Here is a 22,484-nt window from a genome sequence, read left to right as displayed (position 1 = left end):
CTCCACGCGCTAACGCGGCGCCTTCCCCACGGGCGCGGCGCGGGAAAGGATGGGGTCGGGTGCTGGGCAGCGGGAGAGGCGCGCGTCCACGCTAGAGGCCTGCGTTCGTGACATCGGCCGGTGAGCTCCTTCGGGCTGGCCCCACTCGGAGGCGCAGACCGAGAAGGTCGGTCGGGCGCCCGTGCCCTAATATATATCTAGAAGGGCGCGCCTCAGGCCGGACCGGCGCGGGGAGGGCCGCGGCCGGAGGAGGGCGGCCGGGGGAGGGTCTAGCGCTGGGCGCCTGGCGCCGAGGGGCGGGCCCGAGGCGGGGCGGCCGCGGCGCTGACGGGCGGTCGCCGCCGCAATCGCCTGCAGCTGCGGTGCCGAGCGGGGGCGGCGGTACATGGCCCCGACGGGAGGCGCGCGGCTCGCACCCGGAGTCCGGCTCGCCGCCTGAGCTCGGCGCCCGCCTCGGCGCCGCGCGTCCTCGCCCGTCCGGCCGCCGTCCCACGGACATGCCTGCGTAGCCTCCTCCTGGGCTGGGATTTGCTTGAAAGTCCTCTTCATGGAAGCGATGTCCCCCCAGCAGGAGACTCTAGGGGGGCAGCCGGGGCGCTCCTCTTCCCTGACAGGAGTGTCTCGGATCGCGGGCGCCCCCGGAACCAAGAAGGTGAGGACGCCGAGCGGGGCCCGGCGCCCGCCGCCGCCGCGCGGGCCGGACGCCGCACGGATTTAACACTCGAGGCCCGCGTCATTCGTCCGAGGCCATTCCCGCCTTCCCGTCTCCCAGGTCACCCCGTCACCCTCGGGTTTTTCGCGTCTAGAGTCTCAGTCGCTCTCGGAGCGAACCCGGCAGCCTCCCTCCCCGTCTCCATCCGCCGCGGGACCCGCGCCCCCCTCCTCCCTCAGGCGGGGCGCGCGGCCCGGGTTTGGGGCATCGCCCTTCCCGGCCCCTCCGGGTGCCCGGCCCCGGGGTTCCCTGAGGTCCCCCGGGAGCTCACCGTCCCTTGACGGGGTCAGCTCCGAGGTCGTCAGGGCAGCGGCGTCCGCCCGGGTGCAGCTACCGCGCTGAGGAAGGTAGGCGGCCGCGCTGCGGCGCCTGCGGGGCTTAGCCCCTCACCTGGACGCGGTCTCTCCGCGATATTTTGCTGGGGGTGGCCAGGAAGAGGTGCTTGCGCCCCACAGAACGACTCCCGGTCGACGCCCGGGGACGCGGAGGGTCGGTTCGGCTTGGAATTGGGCTGGGTGGGGCGGGTGGGCTGCGGCGGAGGGGCCTTCACCCTACGCTTGTCCCCTGGCCCTCGGGGCTCGGCGGGGCTGGAGAGGGGTCGGTTGTCGGTGTGGGCGTGCGTGCGGGCGGCGCGCGTGGCCCCTGACAAAGCTGGGAGGAGGGATGCGGGCAACAACTTGTAGCGTTCCTTTCGGATAAACACGGCCGCCGAGCGGCGTGCCGATTCCGATGGGGTCAGGTTTCTTTGGAACTGTTCCCTCAGCAAGTGCACGTGGCCGCGAGCTGCCGGCCTCTGCTGCTCGGCTCTCGGAGGAATTGATTTGGGTGTTTCTAGCCGTGTCTCCTCTCGCTCCTCCCCTCCCCCAAAACCTGATATTTGGCTGTTTTTTCTCTGTGTCCTGGTGATTCCCTTCCAGCTTCTGTGGAGAAAAATTGGGATTAGAGGGATAACCTAACTCATCCTTAAGAAATGTCTTGAGGCATTGCATTTATATCATTGGAACCTTAAGGGGCTACGCAGGCTCCCCTGATTGTCCGGATCTTACTGCCTTTCATGACTCTTCCCAACAGGATCCTGGGTTGGCTAGAGGTCAGTGGAAGAGTGGTGAGATCGGTGCAGAGTACAGAACTGTGTGTGAGCTCCCAGGGACCTTGACCGTGTCGCGGAGCCATCTAGGAGTGTCAGTGAACTTGATGTTGTATCAGCTGTAGTGCTGGCTCAGCCTTTGATGTATGGAGGCTGCGGCTTGTCCTTGTCGCTTTTCCCCTTCAGAGATGCAGGGAGAGAGAGAGAGGGAGAGGGAGGGAGGGAGAGAATTTACTAGGTTAGTGCTATATGAATGTTCAGTAATTAACATAGGTTTTAAAGCAGTTTTTATTCCTGTAAACTTAAGGAATTGGGGGAAATAAAGTATTGGTATTCCAGAACAGATCTCATCCTTTTTTACTCACGGTAATTAAGCGAGAAAGCATGAGAGTAGCTTGCTCAATCAAGAAGTACTTGTCCAATAAATGAAGGGCTGCTGTGCATCTTAAGCCATTGTCCTTAAGATGCTGTCCTTCGTTATAAAATGTAATGATTTGTCACATTACCAATCTAGTCTTTTCCTTTTAAAATTTTGCCAGTCTGGTCTTTCTACAGCTTTTTACTCCCTTTAGGGCGAGAGTGAGGTTGAAGAAATGTTTTATTTTGCTTTTAATATTTTTTACAGAAAAGTGGATCTCTGCCTGTTTTAAATGTTAGTAAGCATAGAAAATAATAATAATAAAAGAGTATTTCCAAATTGTAGCTCACAGAATCATTGCCATTACACTCTCATGGACCACAATCTTTTTGTATCCCCAGTACTCAACAGATGGATCCTTTATGTTTCATCTTGCCTTTTTAGTGCTTGGTAGTCCTAGTGAGTCATGAGACTTATTTCTTAAAAAGTCTACTATATGGTTTTACTGTTAATTACTAAGACTTGGATCAGTGTTATTTAAACTGCCAGTTACAATCAACATTTTAAAAAATGAAATAGAACAGAAAATGTTGGCACAGTGTTAAGGGTAAAGACTGCTTTGTGTAACATTTTTCTCTGTTTCATTTATATATATGTGCATTTTGGGTAGCGATGTAAAATGTGTTTCTTACTGAACGGTCAGAATTTTTTTTTTAACATCTTTATTGGATATAATTGCTTTACAATGGTGTGTTAGTTTCTGCTTTATAACAAAGTGAATCAGCTCTACATATACATATATCCCCATATCTCCTCCCTCTTGCGTCTCCCTCCCACCCTCCCTATCCCACCCCAGAATTTTTACAGTTTCCTATTTGTGAAATGAAAAATAACAATAGTACCTAAGTCCTCAAGATAGTTAGGAAAATTCAATGTGAAATTGAGTGAATATTAATATATAATAGCATTCAATAAGTGATAGCTCTTATTGTTTGTACTTCCCCACCGTGTCTGTCATTCACACTACTATGTCCCAATAGTTCAAGCTAAAAATCTAGAATTTGTTTTCGACTACTGGTATTTATTTCCTCAGTCTACAACAACCATCAGAAAGGCCAGTCGAATATCACTTCAAAACATATCTTGAATTTCTCTACTTTCATCTCCACTGCTGCCATTGTAGTCGAAGCCAAACCACCATCATCTCTCACTTGAACATCTGCAGAAATTCACTAACTTGTCTAACACCTTTTTTGCTTTTCCCTGACCCAGTCTCCATTTAGAAGCACCAGAATGATCTTTAAAAATTTAAATTGATCATGTTCCTCACTGCTTAAAATCTTGTGGTGGCTTTCCATCATATTTAGAATAAAATTCAGACTCCTGTCCTTAGCCCTCCCTACTTCATTCCCCTCATCTGCCTTTTCTGCTTTGTTTGTGTATTCTCCAGCCACATGGGCCTTCCTTTTCACACATTGAGTCATCACATTCATTCTGTTCTGAGGCTTTGGTGTTGCTATTCCCTTTTTGTCTTTTTTTTTTTTTGCCACACATCTTTGCAGTGTTGATTCTTTCTAATTGTTCTGATCTTAGGTTCTCCCAGAGGCCTGTCCTGACTACCTAAGTGGAAGTTGCCTCTCAGTCATGTTCTGTACCTTCTGTTTTATTCTCATTTTAGCATTCAGCCTTGCCTTATATATTATTATTTACTTCCTTGTTGTGTTACCTGAACTTCTCACCAGATTGTGAAAACTATGAGAATAGGGACATTGTATTGTTCAAGGCAGCTGCCTCAGTGCCGAGGACATTGCTACATATTAGGTACTCATTAAATATAAGCTGGGTTACATATGGCAGTGAACAGGGACAGATATGGCCCCTGTGTTCAGAGTTTATGATTTAGAGCAAGATCAGAAAACCTTTTCTTAAAGAGCCAGCTAGTGAATAATTTAGGTTTGTAGACCGTAAGGTGTGTCTGTTGCAGCTACCCACTATGCAATTGTAGTACTAAAGCAGCCATAGACAATATATAAATGAATGGGCACAGCTATGTTCCAATAAAACTTTATTTAAAAAAACAGGAAGTGAATCCCTGGTGTTGTTTGCTGACCTCTAGAGCATGGCTGTTGACTAGAACTTTCTGCAGTGAGAGAACTGCTCTTTATTTACAGTGTCCAATTTGTTGCTTTGGATAATACATTATGGATAGAATTCTGGATAATTCTTCTGGATAACATATCCTTGAGCATATCCACATTTGGGCAGAACAGTTTTTGTGAAATGAAATGGCAGCACGTATTAGAATAATTTCAGTTAGGGATGATTTGTGTCATTTTCAAGCCCCCGACCCTTTGGTTTCACATACTAATTGAAAAGTCTTTAAATAAGATAGGTGTTGGGGAGGGAAGAGAGACTTACAGGCACAGAAAATCAGTCAAAGCAAAAGGATTTTGAAATAGCTCCAACATTTAAAAATGTAACAGCTACTATTATACACTTCATTCTGGCTTTTCTTTCTACATTCTCTGGGTCCAAATCTGTTTATAGCAGCTTATGATACAACACCCCTGAGAGCCAACTTTAAGCCATGTGTGTGTCTTGCAACTGGGGTTTGAATGAAGCATCTTTGTGTGTAAGACTTGGTTTTATTCTTTAATACTGAGAAAAATATTATGCTCATGGTTAAGCCAGTATCCTACTGAATACTTTTCTGATGTTATTCACAAAGTGAGTGGCATAAAATCAGGTACATGAGATTGTTTTGGCTGAGAGCAGTCTGGAATTATCAAAAACTGAATTAGATCAGAAAGAGCCTGTTATCACCGGTGTGACCTCTGAACTTCTGGCTGTACTTTGTTTCTTTGTTTGTAAAATGGGGGTAATAATCCATATCCTGTATATCTCACAAGGTTGTATTTTATGGATCAAAAGAAGAAAGAATATAAAAACACTTTAGAAAAAAGTGCAGAAGCCATTAGTAATTTTTACCAGGTGATACCTGTAAAGCAAAAAAAAAAGTTTTATTTCATTGGATTTAATACAAGAACATTTACATGCAAATGAGTGAATGCTATTTGTCTTATTCAGCTCAGGTTGCCGTAACAAAATACCATAAACTGGTGGCTTAAACAAAGGACATTTATTTCCTGCAGTTGTAGAGGCTATGAATTCCCGTGATCCGTGTGCCAGCCAATTCAGTTCCTGATGAGAGCCCTCTTCTTGGCTTCCAGTTCTTGCTGTGTCCTCAAATGGGAGACAGAGTGAGAAGAAAGAGGAGGGAGGTGAGGGGGAAGAAGAGGAGGGAGAGGTAGTGAGAGAGATGGAGGTGGAGTTAGATATCTTTGGTTTCTTCTCATAAAGGCACTAACGTTGTCATAGGGGCCCCATTCTCATGACCTCATCTAAGCCTAATCACCTCCCATAGACCCCACCTCTTAATACCATTACATTCGGGGTTAGGGCTTCAACATATGAATTTGTGGGGGGCACAAGTATTTGGCCCATAACACTAATCATCAAAGCAGTCACGTTTGACTGTCATAAATATCAAATATTGTAAGGTAGAAACTTGAGGAAAAAGATAAGAGTTTACTGTTTATAATATACGGAAAAGTAAAGGAAATTTTTCAAAAACTTCTTTAAGTAAATGCCTAACTATACATAATACACATTGATTATAATATATGGGGTAAGCATTATTAATGCACTCTTAGAGAGGAAGGAACTGAGCCCTGCCAAGGCTGCCTGTAGTAAGCAGCAGAGCTGGAATTTGAACCCAGATCTTCCAACTCTATTTCTCTTTCCAACTAGATTATAGATGCATTTTTTATTGTTTATAACATAAGATGTAGGGGAGAGTAGATTTGAATTTTATATAAGCAGTTGAACAAGTCATATTTGAGAAGTTTTTCTCCTGAGAGATAATTTCGTTCTTCAGGGAGCAGAGTCTCTACCTTCTCCGTGTACCACAGAATATTATGTTCACTGCTGCCATTAGGTAAATGTTAGGTAAATGTATTAGTCAGGGTTCTCCAGAAAAACAGACCAGTAGGAGTCCCATGATTGCCATCTGCAGAAAAGTCGGTGGTGTAATTCACCACCATCTTTTCCTGAGGACAGGAAGAAATGAGATGTTCCAGCTGGACAGTGAGGGAGGAAAAAGGGGCAAATTCCTCCTTCCTCCACTTTTTGTTCTGTAAAGGTCCTCAAGGGATTGAATGATGCCCACCCGCATTGGGGAGGACAACCTACTTTACTGAGTCCACCAGTTCAAATGCTGATCTCATCTGGAAATGCCCTCACAGACACACCCAGAAATAACGTGTAATCTGAGCATGCCATGGACAGTCAAGTTGACACATAAAATTAACCATCATAGTAAATATTGACTAATAGTGACAATCAGTGACACAATCATTGCTGTAATTTCTTTGGAAATTTGTGATCTTTATGCCTTGGTATCTGTCATCTGTCATTTTCAGATGTTTTATATAAGGCACTCATATTTCAGGAGCTCTTTAGCCAGGCCTGCTTTCCACGTTGATGTCTCAGTCCTGCTTGCTGTTGGAAAACTTGGCATATCCTCCAAACTCATAGAACTATATTTCAAAGTTATGTGTGGGTGCACAGAATCCTATGCCTCAGTTGTTTCCACCGTGGAAAATTGTGTGTGGGAAACTCAGTTGAAACTCTCGATTCAGTAAACATTTTGATATCATGAATCTTGAGTGTAGGAAAAAACTTGCTTCCATAGTTATCTTCACTTAAAATGTGAACACAGCAGTGCATTTTAACGTAGCAAAAGAAAAATTAATTTTTGTGACTCTGACATTCATATATTAGAACAGAATATGTTGTTTTTTATAAAATGAAAGTTAAAGATATTTTATTTTTACACATTTTTTATACATTTGTGTAAAAAGTAATTATTAATTTTGAATATTGAGTCCTCCAAGTTAAATAGAGAGTTGTAACTTATAGATTGAAAATTCACAAGTCACAGATACCTAAATGGTGCAGTTGCTTTTTGGTTCTGAAATGAAGTTTGTTGTGAAGCAATTTATAACTCTTTCCCTTCACCATTCTTCTGATTTAGGGTTTGGTGAAAGGTCTATGGGATAAGAGGTGGAACGTATTCAGTAGACTGGGAGAAGTGAGACAGCTGATAGCATCTTCAGAAAGTGAAAACTTGAACTTCAATAATTTGGGTGTCTGAATTCTTTCACTGTTCTTATCCTGCCATCCAGGACTTGGTGGTTCTTCTTTTCAAAGTAAAGATGTCTTGTGCCTTGTAGGACCACATACAACTTAACAAACATCTGTGATTATAAAACTTGCCTTCTTAGAAGGTATTAGTAGCTGAAAATACACTGGACTTCAATTTAAATTGCTGCTAAAACATGTTATAAACTATACAGTGTCACAAAAATAAATAGGTATATGATATCAAGGTTAGATATGTGTGTGCTTACAAACATATGTACATACACTCATATACACAGTGCTTTGAGGACATATATGTACATTTTATTATTGTGATTTGATGGAGTTTCATGACTCATACCCCTCAGTCTCCAGAGTATTTGGCAAAAACCTCTGTTACAGGCTGAATGTTTGTGTCCTCCCGAAACTCAGATTTTGAGGCTGTAACCCCCAGTGTGATAATACAGTTGACCCTTGAACAATGTGGGGGTTAGGGGTGCTGACCCTCCACGCAGTCAAAAATCCACTTAGAACTTTACGGTGGGCACTCTCTATCCACGGTTCTGCATCCACATGTTTGACCAACCTCATATGGTTTAGTACTATAGTATGTATTTATTGAAAAAAAATTCATATGTAAGTGGACCTGCACAGTTCAGATCTGTGTCCTTCAAGGGTCAACTGTATTTGGAGATAGGGGAAATAATTAGCTTAGAAGAGGTCATGAAGGCAGAATCCCCATGATGGGATTACTGCCCTTATAAGAGACGAGAAAGCTTGATCTCTGTGTACCGCATGTGAGGGTACAACAAAAAGGCAGCTGTCTGCAAAGCAGGAAGAGGGCTGTCACCAAGAACTAAATCTGCTGACACCTTGACCTTGGACTTCCTAGCCTCCAGAACCATGAGAAATAAGTTTGTGTCATTTAAATCATCCAATCTGTGTTATTTTGGTATAGTAAGTAGCCTGAGCTTGCTGACTACCTTTATTATTATTTTTTAAGATTTATTATTTATTTATTTATTTATTTAATTTACTTTTGGCTGCATCAGGTCTTAGTTGCGGCACACGGGATCTTCGTTGAGACGTGCGGGATCTTTTGTTGCAGGGTGCGGTCTTCTCTTTAGTTGTGGCATGCGGACTCCAGAGCACGTGGGCTCTGTAGTTTGCAGCATGCGGGCTCTAGTTGAGGCCTATGGGTTTAGTTGCCCCGTGGCATGTGGGATCTTTGTTCCCTGACCAGGGATGGAACCCATGGCCCCTGCACTGTAAGGTGGATTCTTTACCACTGGCCACCAGGGAAGTCCCCAGACTACCTTTAAAATAAACTTTCATTGAGGTGAAAGTTTGCTTTCCTGTTCTATTGGTATAGCAAGTGTTCTAGATCACAGGGACTCTAAGGTCCTAATGTGTGCAGAAAGCCTTCAAGGTGAATGCTCAATTCGATAGTGGCCACAGCAGCAGTTTTTTGAAGCAGCCTAGGATGGGGTGATGTTTAGCTTTTGTTTACTTATGGAAGACTTAGCCACAATGTGGGAGGCTGGAAAGGGATCAGAGGAAACTGCGTTTTGTCAGCCACCAATAATGGGGCTTGTAGGCAACATAGCCAGTTTATTTTATAATTTTGTTTCAGTCTGATTTTCTTTATCCAGGACAAGTTTAGATTAGAAACATCCAACTGACAGCAGAAATAGCTCTATCAGTATGTCACTGCTGTGCTGAACAGCCTTGACCTAATTTTGACAGACAGCTGTCACATGGCACAACTGAAAGGTAAGGCCTGTTTCTGGATGTCTGGTCACTTGTGTGTGGACTCTGAAAATGGAATGTATGTGTGCCCACATCAGCTCATATTTCAAAGATCTGGAAAACCCAACTGCTCTGTGGCCTTTTGCTTTCCCTGTTTACCTTCGTCCTAATTTATACCTAGGAGAATGTCTTTATTTCCTCTTCTACCCCTACATTCACCGTCTGGAACCTCAGCTCCCACAGTAGGCATTATGAGGTTACAGTATATCTGAATCTGGTCAGATCTTGGCCTGTTTTTTATTCTTATTTGATACACTCTGGTTTTTACTATTATGGTTTTTGGATTTGATCACTGTACTCTTCCCCTCTGCAGGAGGAAAGTGAGAGGTTGCAGAGTTTTCCAACAATGTCTGATACATTCAAGCCTCTTAGTCTTCATGCAGGTGGATGGGCACTGGGGAACCAGAGAACCCCTTTGTCACAGTGTGCCATGGATGTAGAAATAATAGCACTTCGTATGGACTGTGGAGTGAAAAATTTAGTGAAGCCCTGCCCTGTAAGGGAATATTAGGGAGAGACCATTGGTGATCAACCTTGCCTACTCCAGGGTGCTACTAAAGGGAATCATGACAGGAGGTTGAAACTGGTAGCTTTGCCAAAGAAGAAAGTCCAGCCAACTTGAAGGCCCATAGTGGTACTCCAGAAGTCTGCATGGGTAGGGTAGAGACAGAGGAACAAATAATAATGTAGAAGGGGAGTTCTACTATCCTCATATTTATTACATACAGTACTTATGCACTCTAAAGCATTACTCTGTATGTTATACTATCATGGTGCTTTCCCTGTCAAAGGACTTTCACATATATAATCTTATTTGATTCTTTGTGGTAGGTCAAACAGTCATGTCATTTTACAGAGAAGACTCTGAGAAGTGATAGAACCAAGATCCAGAATTTAGGTCCAATGTCTCCTAGCCCAGTGCTGAGTCTTCTACATTACATAGATTCTCAGGTTTGTTATTTTATTTCAAAGTTCTTGTCTCACAGAAAGAGGAAAGATAGCCCAAAGTAGAAACATTTCTTTCTTAAATTCAGAAAGAAATTATATCCCTTTATAATAGTCTGTGCTGTGATGACATTTGTTTTAATTAAATGCTCAAACATTCTGGCTGGGATGATTATGAGTAAATAGAAGATCAGACTCATCACAGACAAAAGTGACAATAGTGGGAAGCTTCAGCTCATCCAGTGGTCAAAACCTTGTGATAATAGGACATAGAAGCAAGGGGCAGGGGTAAAAATAATTTCCTTGTTCCCTTGCAGGGCCAATGTCTTTGAGATATGTCCCTGCAAATAAATGCTGCAGACATGTAGGGAAGACAAGAAAGAAGTAGTTCATTGCTCACTAAATTGTACAGATTAGCCACAAAGGATTAAGAGTCAAATTTGAGTAAGGTAATTTGTAAATGTGATTAAACATTTTTTTTCTATCTTTGAAAGTTTAGAGTTCTTAAAAGCTTTCCTCAAAGTCCTTATTTTAACGTTATGCTAATTTTAAATGTTTGAAAGTGACTTTAGTACATTTGACTTAAATTCAATTGAAATGCTTGAATTTTTTTCTTCATAAAGTGACTGGAACAAAGCAAAGTATGAAAAATTGTAGTTCATCTGACTTAACTCTTTCATCCTGGTCCTTTCTTTTGATAGGCTTTTTTTCCTTTAAATCTCTATGAGAACTGAGAATGACCAGATTCAGAGTGATTTAGAGGTTCCAAAAATAGTTCTGTATCTCCTGGTTGACATGAAGTTAAAATTCCAGTGAGAGACTACATATAGGTTTTTTTTTTTTAATTTTTTAAAATTTATTTATTTTTGGCTGCATTGGGTCTTCATTGCTGCACGCAGGCTTTCTCTAGTTGTGGCGAGCGGGGGCTACTCTTTGTTGTGGTGCGTGGGCTTCTCGTTGCGGTGGCTTCTCTTGTTGCAGAGCACGGGCTCTAGGCGCATGGGCTTCAGTAGTTGTGGCATGCGGGCTCTAGAGCACAGGCTCAGTAGTTGTAGCGCATGGGCTTAGTTGCTCCATGGCATGTGGGATCTTCCCGGACCAGGGCTGGAACCTGTGTCCCCTGCATTGGCAGGTGGATTCTTTTTTTTTTTTAATTTTTTTTTTATTTTTGGCTGTGTTGGGTCTTCGTTTCTGTGCGAGGGCTTTCTCTAGTTGCGGCAAGCGGGGGCCACTCTTCATTGCGGTGTGCGGGCCTCTCAGTATCGCGGCCTCTCTTGTTGCGGAGCACAGGCTCCAGACACGCAGGCTCAGTAGTTGTGGCTCACAGGCCTAATTGCTCCACGGCATGTGGGATCTTCCCAGACCAGGGCTCGAACCTGTGTCCCCTGCATTGGCAGGCACGTTCTCAACCATTGCGCCACCAGGGAAGCCCTGGAAGGTGGATTCTTAACCACTGCACCACCAGAGAAGCCCTACATATAGGTTTTTAATATAAACAGTGTTTTATGCGTTGTTGAAAATAAAAGAACAAAACTTTTTTTTCGATAACCTGCTTAAAATTTTATTTTCCTACATAAGCACACTTGCATTACCACCTTAAACTCTCAGGTATTGGTAACGTTAATTCATTGATTTAATACACAGCTATTGAGAATTTACTATGTGGAAATACTGAGTAGGGCACTGGAGGAATAGGGAAGGAATAGTGGCAAACCACAATAGGCAGGTGGGCATATTCCTCAGATCTCTGAGGAATTCAAATGGAGAGCCACTCAGATATTTTGTACAAAAACATGTTGGACAAAAAACAAATAAGTAATTTCCATTTTAATGTAAATATACTTCAGGTGATTGTTATATGAGTAAGGAAAATTATAGCTTCTGGCTATGAACCAGTTTGCTGGGCTGGAACCCAGTGGTTTAGTCATTTGGTAGTTAGTTTTTGTTGCTGTTGTTTTTGTTTTTTTCATTTTAACAGCTTTGTTGAGATATAATTTATATACCATTTACCCACTTAAAAGTGGATTCAGTGGTTTTTAGTATATTCCTAGAATTGTGCATTCATTTCCACAATTTTAGAACATTTTCATTACCACAAAAAAAAACACTGCACCCCTTAGCCATTACATCCCAATTCCCTCATCCCCCAAACCGCAGGCAAGCACTAATCTATTTTAAGTTCCTATAGATTTGTTTATTCTGGATATTTCATTTAAATGGAGTCATATAGTATGTGGTCCTTTGGGACTGACTTCTTTTAATTAGCATGATGTTTTCAAGATTCATCCATGTTGTTGCACATTTCATTGCTTCTTTTCTTTTATTGGCAAGTAATATTCTATTTTATGGATGTACCACATTTTGTTTATGCATTCATCAGTTGATGGACATTAGGGTTGTTTCCACTTTTTGACTATTATGAATAATGTTGCTGTGAACATTCACGTACATGTTTTTGTGTGGACATATATTTTCCTTTCTCTTGGTTATATACCCGAGAGGAATTGCAGGATCATATGGTAACTCTATGTTTAGCCATTTGCAGAACTTACAAACTGTTTTGCAAAGTGACAGCGCCATTTTACATTCCCACTAGCAGTGAATAACAGTTCAATTTATCCACATCCTCACACTTGTTATTTATTTGTCTTTTTTACTGTACCCATCCTGATGAGTATAAAGTGGTATTTCAGAATTTTGATTTGCATTTCCCTGATGGCTAATGATGTTGAGCACCTTTTCATGTGCTTATTGGCCATTTTTATATCTCCTTAGGAGAACTGTCTATTCAGATCCTTTGCCCATTTTTAAATTAGCTTACTTGTCTTTATTGAATTGTAACAGTTCCTTAAATTTAAATATTCTGGATACAAATCCCTTATCAGGTATATGATTTGCAAAAATGTTCTCCCATTCTGTGGGTTTTCTTTTCACTTCCTTAATAGTGTCCATTGAAGCACAGAATTTTTAACCTTGATGATGTCCAATTTATCTGTGTTTTTTTTGTTGTTGTTTGTGCTTTGGTCATATCTAAGAAACCATTGCCTAATCCACGGTCACAGATATTTATGCCTATGTTTCCTTCTAAAATTTTTATAGTTTCAGCTCTTTTAGATCGTTGATCCATTTTGAGTTAATTTTTGTATATGGTGTGAGATAGGAGTCCACCTTCATTCTTCTGCATGTGGATATCCACTTGTTCCAGCACCATTTGTTGGCAAGAAATTAACTTGCCAACAAGTTAAAAGAATCATCAGACAGATGTTTACCATGAAACTCAATGGTAATGTAAATGTCAACACTATGTCAAAAGATGTAGTTTGCAATGTACAAGGATGATTCTACCATCCAGTTCCATAGCAAATGCTTATATTTCCTTAGTGACAGCATTCCAGTAGAACCCCTTTAAGTAAGTTTGTTTATGTTTCTGTGTGTGGGTTTGGGCGCAGTAGTGTAGATGTGGACAATGAGTGGATTTCTAAATTCACTTAAAACCTTCATCTATTGAGTATGTAGTTTGTACCAGGTATTGTATCAGGCTCTAGGAATGCAAAGATAGGTCTGCTACAGAGTAGAATTTCAGTAGTTGTTGAAGGACGGGAGAAAGTTTGGAAATAAGATGTAGTCCTTGCTCTCTAGAAAGGGGCAGAAAGATAATCATAATATAATCTGAAATGCTATAACTGAGGCATAGCTGTGAAGCAAGTTAAGAACACAGAGAATTCAACATTTAGTTCATCCAACTGATTAAAAAAAAGAATTGAAGTGGAAAGCACCTGCAGGTTAGCTGGTAAAGTTGCTACAGTTTTGTGTTATTATTGAAACATGAAAGAAAAATGAAGTATAGGCATTTGGGTCTCATCTTCACTTATGATCTCCATTCATTTACTCTTTGGCAGAATAGTTTTTTTGCCTCTGATACTGAATATAGCTGCAGAGAAGACAGCTTAGAAAACGAAAGATCTAATTTCTCTCTAGTGCTTAAACCTTGGCAAATGGTACAAAATCAAGAAAATCATTTCTAAAAGATTAATGTAGTTGATTTTTTCCCTAATGTTTAGTTTGTCAATTTAGAAGATTACCTTTTAAAAATTACTCAGTTTCAGAATGGCATCCATTGTTTATGAGGTAATCTCAATATAGACATCAAGGACTTGGGCATTCTGAAAAACCACACTGTGGATTACGATTTTTAAGCTAACAAAGAAACCTACACTGTTTTAAACCTATTTTCTGTTTCCTGTGAGGCAAACGATCATAGTTTTCACTGTCACTGAACAACTGGGAAATTTGTTGGTGCTGGTACAATATAAGTATAGCCTCAGTCTGTCCTGACAAGTTTGTAGTATTGTACATTTAGAAAGGAATCGATAGTCTCCTTCTATTTCCATGTATTGTATTTCACACAGTTGTTATAAACAAAAAGGAAATCCAAGTCTTTATTGCCTGAGAACAGATTCTTTGATAGATATGTGAATTTTTTTGAAGTCACCATTGGTTCTTTGTTTTGCTATACTTTTGAGCAAAAGAAAGGGATATGTATTTTGAATGAATTAATACCTAGGCTCCCATTATATTGACAACTCTTAAGACTTTTTATTACTTACAAGAGAAATGACTCCTATGAATTCTAAACTGATTTTGTATATAATGTTTATTTTCTAGCATATCCAGGGTGAATCTTTGGTAGACACTTAAGATGAGAATATCAGAAGTAGAAGGAACCTAAGAGACTATGTAGTCCAAATTTTCTCATTTTCTAGATACAGAAATGGAGGCCCAGAGGGGTGTCTGAATTACCTTAGGCTGCATGTCTCATTAGTAGTGGAGTAAGTCTCAGTACAAACAATAGGACCTCAAATAAAAATAATATTTTGCCTGTAGTTTGATTGCATTCTCTGAATATGAGTCTACTAGATGATGTAGATACACTCAGCATTTGACTTCTCCACACATCTGCCAATTTTATAACTAAGAAAACACAATCTAATTACTATATACAGATATATACAAATGGTACTCTACATTAGGTCTCCATGAAAAACTCCTATTTTAAAAGAACGTTTACAGAAGAAAATTTGTCACTCTTCTTTGATTATCCATTCTCATGTTTAACAGCCGTCACTCTCAGAAAGATTTCCTTGTATGGGAAGGTTTCAAATTTGGAGTCCATGGATCCCTCAAGAATCCATGTTGGGGGTTTCTGAACCCCTTGAAGTTATGTTCATAATTTCATTCACAGCTTTTATAAATATCTTGAGGGATTAACCTGGATTCTCAGTCTATAGTATAGCTGCATTTCTTTTCGCCTTATCTTCTTTGGAAGACCCTTGCTATGCTCTGTATTATAACTGCATTACTTTGGAGATTTACTGTTTCCAAATGAAGAATTTAAGATCATTTTAACTTGTCTTAGGGCTCTTTCTTTTTTTCACATTTTTAAATCATTTTTATGGCTGTCTTTTGAACCCCTTCCAAATTCTTTGTAAACCTGAAAGCCAAGGAGCTCAGAATTAGAAATCATATGTTAATGAAGATCTTGTTTAGGCACTTGGATCTGCTGAGAGTAGTGTCAGAGGATTAGGAGGAGCAGAAGTAAGACTGCTGAGATAGGTCCAGGAATGTGGCCCCTGCTCAGGTAGACTAGGCAGACCCTCAAGGTCAAAACGGATCGAGGGTAAGGGGCCCAGGTCAAGCTTAAAGGATTGGGAGCATTTCAAAGTTCAAAGCATAGTAAATAGATCCTGAGTAAAGGGATTCAGGATAAGGAGTAGGAATCAAACCTAGACCTGAAGGTGAAACAGAATCCTGCAGAAAATTTGCTTAGGAACAAACTGCCACCTTTCTAAGTAAAATCAACCTAATCTTCCAGAATTGAGACTCTTCATATGGGAACAGGCCGCTGGACTTTGCAATACAAATACTTGTCTCCTAGATTTCCCTTCACCCTGCAACCTCTACATTCACACTGGCCTAAGGATGTTAGATTCCTGAGAGTTGGGTTCCCAGGAGATGTGACTAATGGAAAACAGTAGGATAGGGCTTACGAGCTATAATATATAAAGTAGTTTATCAAAATCACTGGGGTTTGGAGGGATTACAGATTCTTCTGGGAATCTGATGAAAACTGTGGGCTTTCTCTTCAGAAGGAAGGCACCAAATACTATCATGTAAAAAATTTTGTACAATTTAACCTGCCCTGAAACTGATTCATGGTTAATAACTCCTGATTGAGAAGTATGGTGTTCTATATTTCTTACCCATTTGTTTCCTGTTCTTTATTAATCTTGTACATAATTGTTTCTGTTGCTGTCTGAGGTATACTGAGGAGGTTTGGGCATTTAGTTTTCACATGTGAGCCAAAAGATTAATGGAGGGAACAGCAACACTGAGGCCATGGCACTGCTGACGACAATAACGGGAGAGATCCATGGGGGCATGGTGAAACTGGGGGAAAAGAACTGTGCCAAAGAAGTCTAGTACCCCCTTCTCATTAGATGATTTTTCTTCTCTTCCTTAGGATGATCTAGGTTTTATTAAGAAGCTGTTCCTTTATGAATCATGTAATGAGATACTGATACTGAGCCACTTGGTTTTATGTGGGGTTTTTTTAGAGCAGCATCCAGTCCCAAGCATGGCTGGCTTAGGCCCTCAGGCAGTGGGTGAGACTTCTGGCCAGGAAAGGGTGAGAGGGTAGAGCAGGAAGAATGCTTTGGTGACACAGCCTGAACTTCACTCATGGCTATTTGTGACTGTATTGTAAATTTTCACGTTTATATCCAGTGGCAGTTCCTCTGACTCTATCTAGAGGTGTTAAATCTGTAAGATTGAAAATTTAGGGAGTAATTGTCGGGTTAATTCAAGTTGAATAAAACCTCACCACAAATTTTAGGTCCTGTAGAACAGAGTACCTGAATTATCCAATTAATCCTATATTTATATACCACTTAGAAAAGAAAAAAAAATTCTTTTTTTTTTTTAAGTTACAGCAAAAAAAAAAAAAAAAATCTCTTTGGAAAAACAGATTCCCCAATGTGTAAATATTTAAATTTAAATGTCTATTAAATGTGTAAGAAATCTAGTCTCCATCTTGTGCTTTAACTACTTATCTTCTCCGTTTACTTGATCTCTTCAAATTCTGTCTGTCCCTGAAGCCCAGTTTGGGGCCTAACCTACCAATGAAATAGAACTAGTAGAACCTACTCTGATGACGTTTTAGAGTATAAAGTACATAATCCAGTCCTGCCTTTGGCATAGGGCCTGGCACATAATAAGCAGTAAAGCTGCAGTTGATGATAATGGTTATGAGCTGTTTTCCCAAATACTCTAGTCACCGTTTAACCACCTTGTTCTCTGACCATAAAAAATACTTAACTGCCTGTACCACTTTTTGGCACTTACTATCTTAGTTTAGATGTTATTATTTTATTTCCAGAATAAGATTGCAAGCTCCTTGATAGGTAAGGATAGGCAATACAAAACTTGCTGAGTTGGATTGAAAATTGGCATTTACTTGCTTTACAAGCCATGTGGTCTTCATTGTGATCTTTTTTCCTCTACAGAAAATGAAAACACTAGCAGAAAGGAGGAGGAGCGCTCCGTCTCTTATCCTGGATAAAGCCCTGCAAAAGCGACCTAGTACCAAGTAAGTGAAAAGCTTTGTATTACACATTTGGTATGTGCTTCATTTATTTTACCTGTGGGGTTTGTTTGCTTTTTATCAAGACCAGAATTCTCTGTTAAATAGTAGAAAATATTACCTCTGAGTTTATTTAATAAGGCCTATTCTTTATGTGAAACTTAAAGCCTTTTAAGAGCTGGTGATCAATTGCTTTAAAACTGATTCAGAAGTGAATCTTACATCACATGGTACACAAACATGCATGTTCCACACATTGTTAAAGTTTATTTATGGAAACAATTAGAAATCAGTATACTAAAGATAAGTTATTTTAACCACTATACATGTTTGGTTATGCACAAACTTTTGCTTACTTTTTATCATAAGGTGATGCCTGTGTATGGGTAAAAGGCAAGTTTTTACCAATTTTAGATATGAAGAAAGATAGCCAGATTAAGATTATTAAAAAATTGAGTGTTGATTTCTTTTAGGCATTATTGGTTAGATTAATTAGTGATTAATTAGTGAAATTTAAAGTGGAAAAACAGGCTGTGGACATCTTAAGAGAGTCTTTCATAATACTTAGAAATTGAATGGCTATTCAATCATTAATTTATTCAATAATTTTTAATGGTATTTTAACTCAGAGGTATTTTATGTTCAAAGGAAACCTGTGATGATTTTCCTCTAATATGTGAATCCTTTCATGTAAAGTGAAGTCCTTATCACTTTTTTAAAAGTGAGGGTATATCTGATATTTCTATGAATGGTGTGCTAATTTAACATAAAATCTATGTGAAGGCATGGAATTTTTTTTTCAGTGTCCAAAATAAATTATATAGCCAAATCCCAAAGAGTGAAACTTTCAAAATACCTAAGTCCCTCCCCTCTTAGTACTCAGCAAGTTCTCAGGCACCTCCCCCAGCTGCCCACAAACGACACACGCTTTAGTCATTGGGTTGATCAGAAAATGTAAATTACTTTTAATAGATGCCTAATCAAAATTTAATTAGGAAGATATTCTTCTGCCAAATGAATAATACAGTAATATACTTCAATGCCATATATAAATGACTTTTAGATTGTTTACATTAGTATATCTTTGCATTCATGTGGATAAGAAAAGAATGGTTATATCTTCACAGTTTGACCTTGATTACCTAGAAAACTCAGGAGAAATTATTTTTTAGGGGAGGTAGACAGAGGAGGCAGAATTGTCTTTAATTCTATATATGTAAAAATAGCTTTATTATTCACTTTTTTAAAAACAGGTAAACAGTTTTAGGTAAAATTTTTTATTGGAAGTTCCTGGGATGAACATGTGTTAAGCTTTTTAATTAAAAATAGCCCTTATTTATATCAGAGAAGCTTTAGCCCCAAATCAGGGGTCAAATAGTGGCCCACTTACCTGCTAACCCAGGGTGAGGATTTACAACAGTATGCATGTAGGTACTGAAAGTTCATATAGACCATTGGTTCTCAACAGGGTGGTACTAACCTCCAGGGGGCATTTTGGAATTTTGTGAAGCAAAATGATTTAGGGGGCAGTCGCCAGAGTTACTAGACATCGCATAATGCACAGGACATCATATACAACAGTTTTGTGGCTCCTGCATAGTTTTTGAATGTCGCATGTATGGGATACTTGTGAAGGGGGGGAAAATAACTTTATATAATTATCTATGCCTATAACTATGTTTTATATACAAATACAAAGTATTTTATATCCTTTTATGTAGATTTAATGAACACTAAAGTTTCCAGAAATGTAGCTACCTTGCATACCAAGAGATAATTGCACTTCATGTTGTTTGGAATCATTTCAAAAAATCACTTGGCTTTACTTCATTTTCTCATACTTGTTGCATGGAATAGTTTCTTATCATCCTACTTATCTTAAATCTAAATATATTCATTATAAGTAGGTGTAAGCATCTGACTACTTCATTGTCTTTTAATATAGTCATGAATGAGCATATACATATTGAAATACATAATTTATTATTAATTACTTTCATTTCCCTTTATATTACTATCAGGGTATTTTATCGACACTTTTGAAATTCTGTTAAATATCTGTGAATTTTGTTTCAGGATAGAAAAGGAGGAATTGGAATAAATGTATATGCATTTGTCCTTTATATAACAGAGGGACATTGGATCTAGGATTGAGAATGACTGATAGAGATTAAGTGCCAAGTTAGGGAAAAAGCTAACACTTACCTGACTTACTGGGGTTGTTTTGAGTTAGAGAACCAATATGATAATATACAGCCATGTCCTTCCCCACTCCTGCCTCCCCATCACCTCTGCAATAATTGGTGCTTACATTAGAGTCAGTTTCCCAAATTCCTGCCTCAGAAATAGGGAAATATGATGGTTTTTTGGCAAAATAAAAAAGGAAAAAAGTATATTTAAGTTGAAGATGGATATGTTTTAATCTTCAGTTTATTTCCTGTGAGTTTCTCCAGGTCAGTAGTGTGAGTGCATAGCGCAGGGGAACAGGACCTTCACCTATCTTTTAGAAATAATGCTTTTATGCTATGTAGTATTGGGTGGTTAATGTGTGTACAAAAAAAAAAAAGCTATTGGGTGTTGAATGTGTACAAAATATTTGTAAGTAGTGTAATCTCAGGATTGGAAAGAACCTTAAAGGTCATCTAGTCTGGTGGTTTCCGAAGCTTTTAAAGTCAGTATTCTGCAGAGGGACACAGACATCTACATATTTTTCAAAAACTCTTCATAGTTGATTCTGATACACTCTTGGTAGAGAACCACTGTGACAGGCTACAAAAGAATCCTTTCATAACAGAATACTTTTAAAAAGGGAATACTGAACCAAAATTTTAAGGAAGTACAGAATTATAATATGTATTTCTTATAAAATAGTGTGGACATTATAAAACCAAAAGCAAAGTCCCCTCTCCATCCCCAGGGGTAACCATGATTAATCATTTGTATGTCCTTCTAAACCTTGTCTATGCAAGTGTGATTAGAATTTTTATTTGCTTTCTGTAATGTTTAAATTCTCACGTTTATATAGATAAATTCGTTCTTTGCATTTTCAAGTCTTGCAGTTTTTTAAAAAAATTAAAGATCAAATCCTATTACAACAACCCTTCAAGAAAGTCTTTGAATTTTGACCATCTTTATATAATGTACACTCCTGAAAAGTTACATCAATCAGTTAATGAACTTGCTATTTTAAAGAAACTTTGTAGTGAATTGTTTTATAAAGTAAATCACTTCTTTTTTCAAAGTTGTTAAAAATAACTCAAATTTTCATAATTGGAATTTTGCTTTTCCATAATTTATACCCAGGAAACAAGGAAAATTTCTGAAGTCTAAGCTGAGCACACCTATTTGAAGTAGAACTTTATGCAACAAAATTCGAGTACCTAAAAAGAAGCTTTACTGTCTCTTTGCATGTAATATCATGGGAGCTAACCTATAAAAGATTTGTACACAGGGTGTGGACAGACAGCAAAGAAATTGAGTGTTTTATTTATTAGCGTTGCATACTTCTTGAGTTAAATAAAGCCATCATAGCATTTCATATTTCTTGAGTTAAACCTATATTTGATTTTGGCTTTGCAGTAGAACGTTATTTCTACTGTTGTCCCCTAGTTAAGGTGTTATTTAGTAATTAATGACTTGTAGGTGATAAAGCTTTTGTCTAAAGTTTAGCAAACATCCACAGAGGATTTAATGGAATCCTTTCATTTAACAGCTGTTGCATCTCAATTTTTATTGAATTTAATTAATAAGAGCTAGGTTTAAAAGAGGAGGAAATAGGTTAAGCGGTGACTTAAATGTGTTTATGTGTTAAACACAGTTTTATCTCCAAAATTCTTTGTTCAACCCATCGAGTTCATAAGGAAGGGGCAATTTAGAGATTTTAACTTTTTGGGGGGTTATCTGGACACCATTGATCAGCTGGAGGTGATTCCTCTAAGTAATTATTATATTAGCTGGTATAGCAGATGACACGTATCTTTCACACTAAGAAGGTTAGTGGTTTTCCAACATGGCTGCACTCAGCTGTTTTTACTCTCAAACACAGTAGTGTTCAGTTCTGTGTTTAAGGATGACCTCACCTCATGTAATAGACATCCTCCTGGTAAGACTCTGGGCACCTATATTAGAGGGCTTAGTTTCCTTAAAAGTAAAATGAGAGTATTGAAGTTATTATCTGTTAAACCCTTCTACTTCTAGTTCTATTGCTATATAATTATGATTTGTTGAAATTCAATACTTCCTACACTTACTCGGACTTCTAAATCATTCTTAATTACTTGCAGTTTCCTAAACACAGTATACTGTCTAGCATTGTCTCAAATGTCACTTCCTTCAGGAACTCCTCTGAGCCTTTAAATAACATTCGTGCTCCTATAGCACCTTGTATATCTTGAACCACAGCACTCATCCCACTGCACTGGCATTACAGTTTATGTCATGTTCCCTTTAATGTCGCTGACATTTGTTAATAAAATAATGCCTTATAAATAATATCTGGTGTTCAATTATTATTTGTTGGATGAATCAGTGAATGAGCAAGTGATTCCATTTCCAAACTACAATAGGAATTTAATAAGTTAGCACAGTAGTTTCTGCCTGTCCTGCCCTCCTTTGAGTAGCCAATACATAAAAGACCTTCCTTGTTCATTGGTATTATTTGTGAAATTCTGGCTAGGGAAAAAGGAAGATTACTTTTAACAAAATGATTCTGAGTTATTGTTAGGAAGTTATT

The 22,484-nt window shown here is 39.4% G+C and overlaps 1 protein-coding gene across 1 annotated transcript in view; it reads left to right on the top strand.

The window, feature by feature from the left end:
* Window positions 1-547: 547 nt before the first annotated feature.
* The window catches only part of ARHGAP20 (Rho GTPase activating protein 20), a 138,498-nt gene continuing 116,561 nt past the window's right edge, over window positions 548-22,484 (top strand). Inside the window, exons 1-2 of the mRNA XM_059929329.1 lie at window positions 548-652; window positions 17,676-17,758. Coding sequence (XP_059785312.1) covers window positions 548-652; window positions 17,676-17,758 — 188 coding nt within the window. The remainder of the gene's footprint in view (window positions 653-17,675; window positions 17,759-22,484) is intronic.

Source organism: Balaenoptera ricei, chromosome 8 (assembly GCF_028023285.1).
Source record: "Balaenoptera ricei isolate mBalRic1 chromosome 8, mBalRic1.hap2, whole genome shotgun sequence".
In the NCBI taxonomy this organism is placed as follows: domain Eukaryota; kingdom Metazoa; phylum Chordata; class Mammalia; order Artiodactyla; family Balaenopteridae; genus Balaenoptera; species Balaenoptera ricei.
The sequence above is the reverse complement of the archived record's forward strand: the minus strand, read 5'-3'. Positions and strand labels throughout refer to the sequence as shown.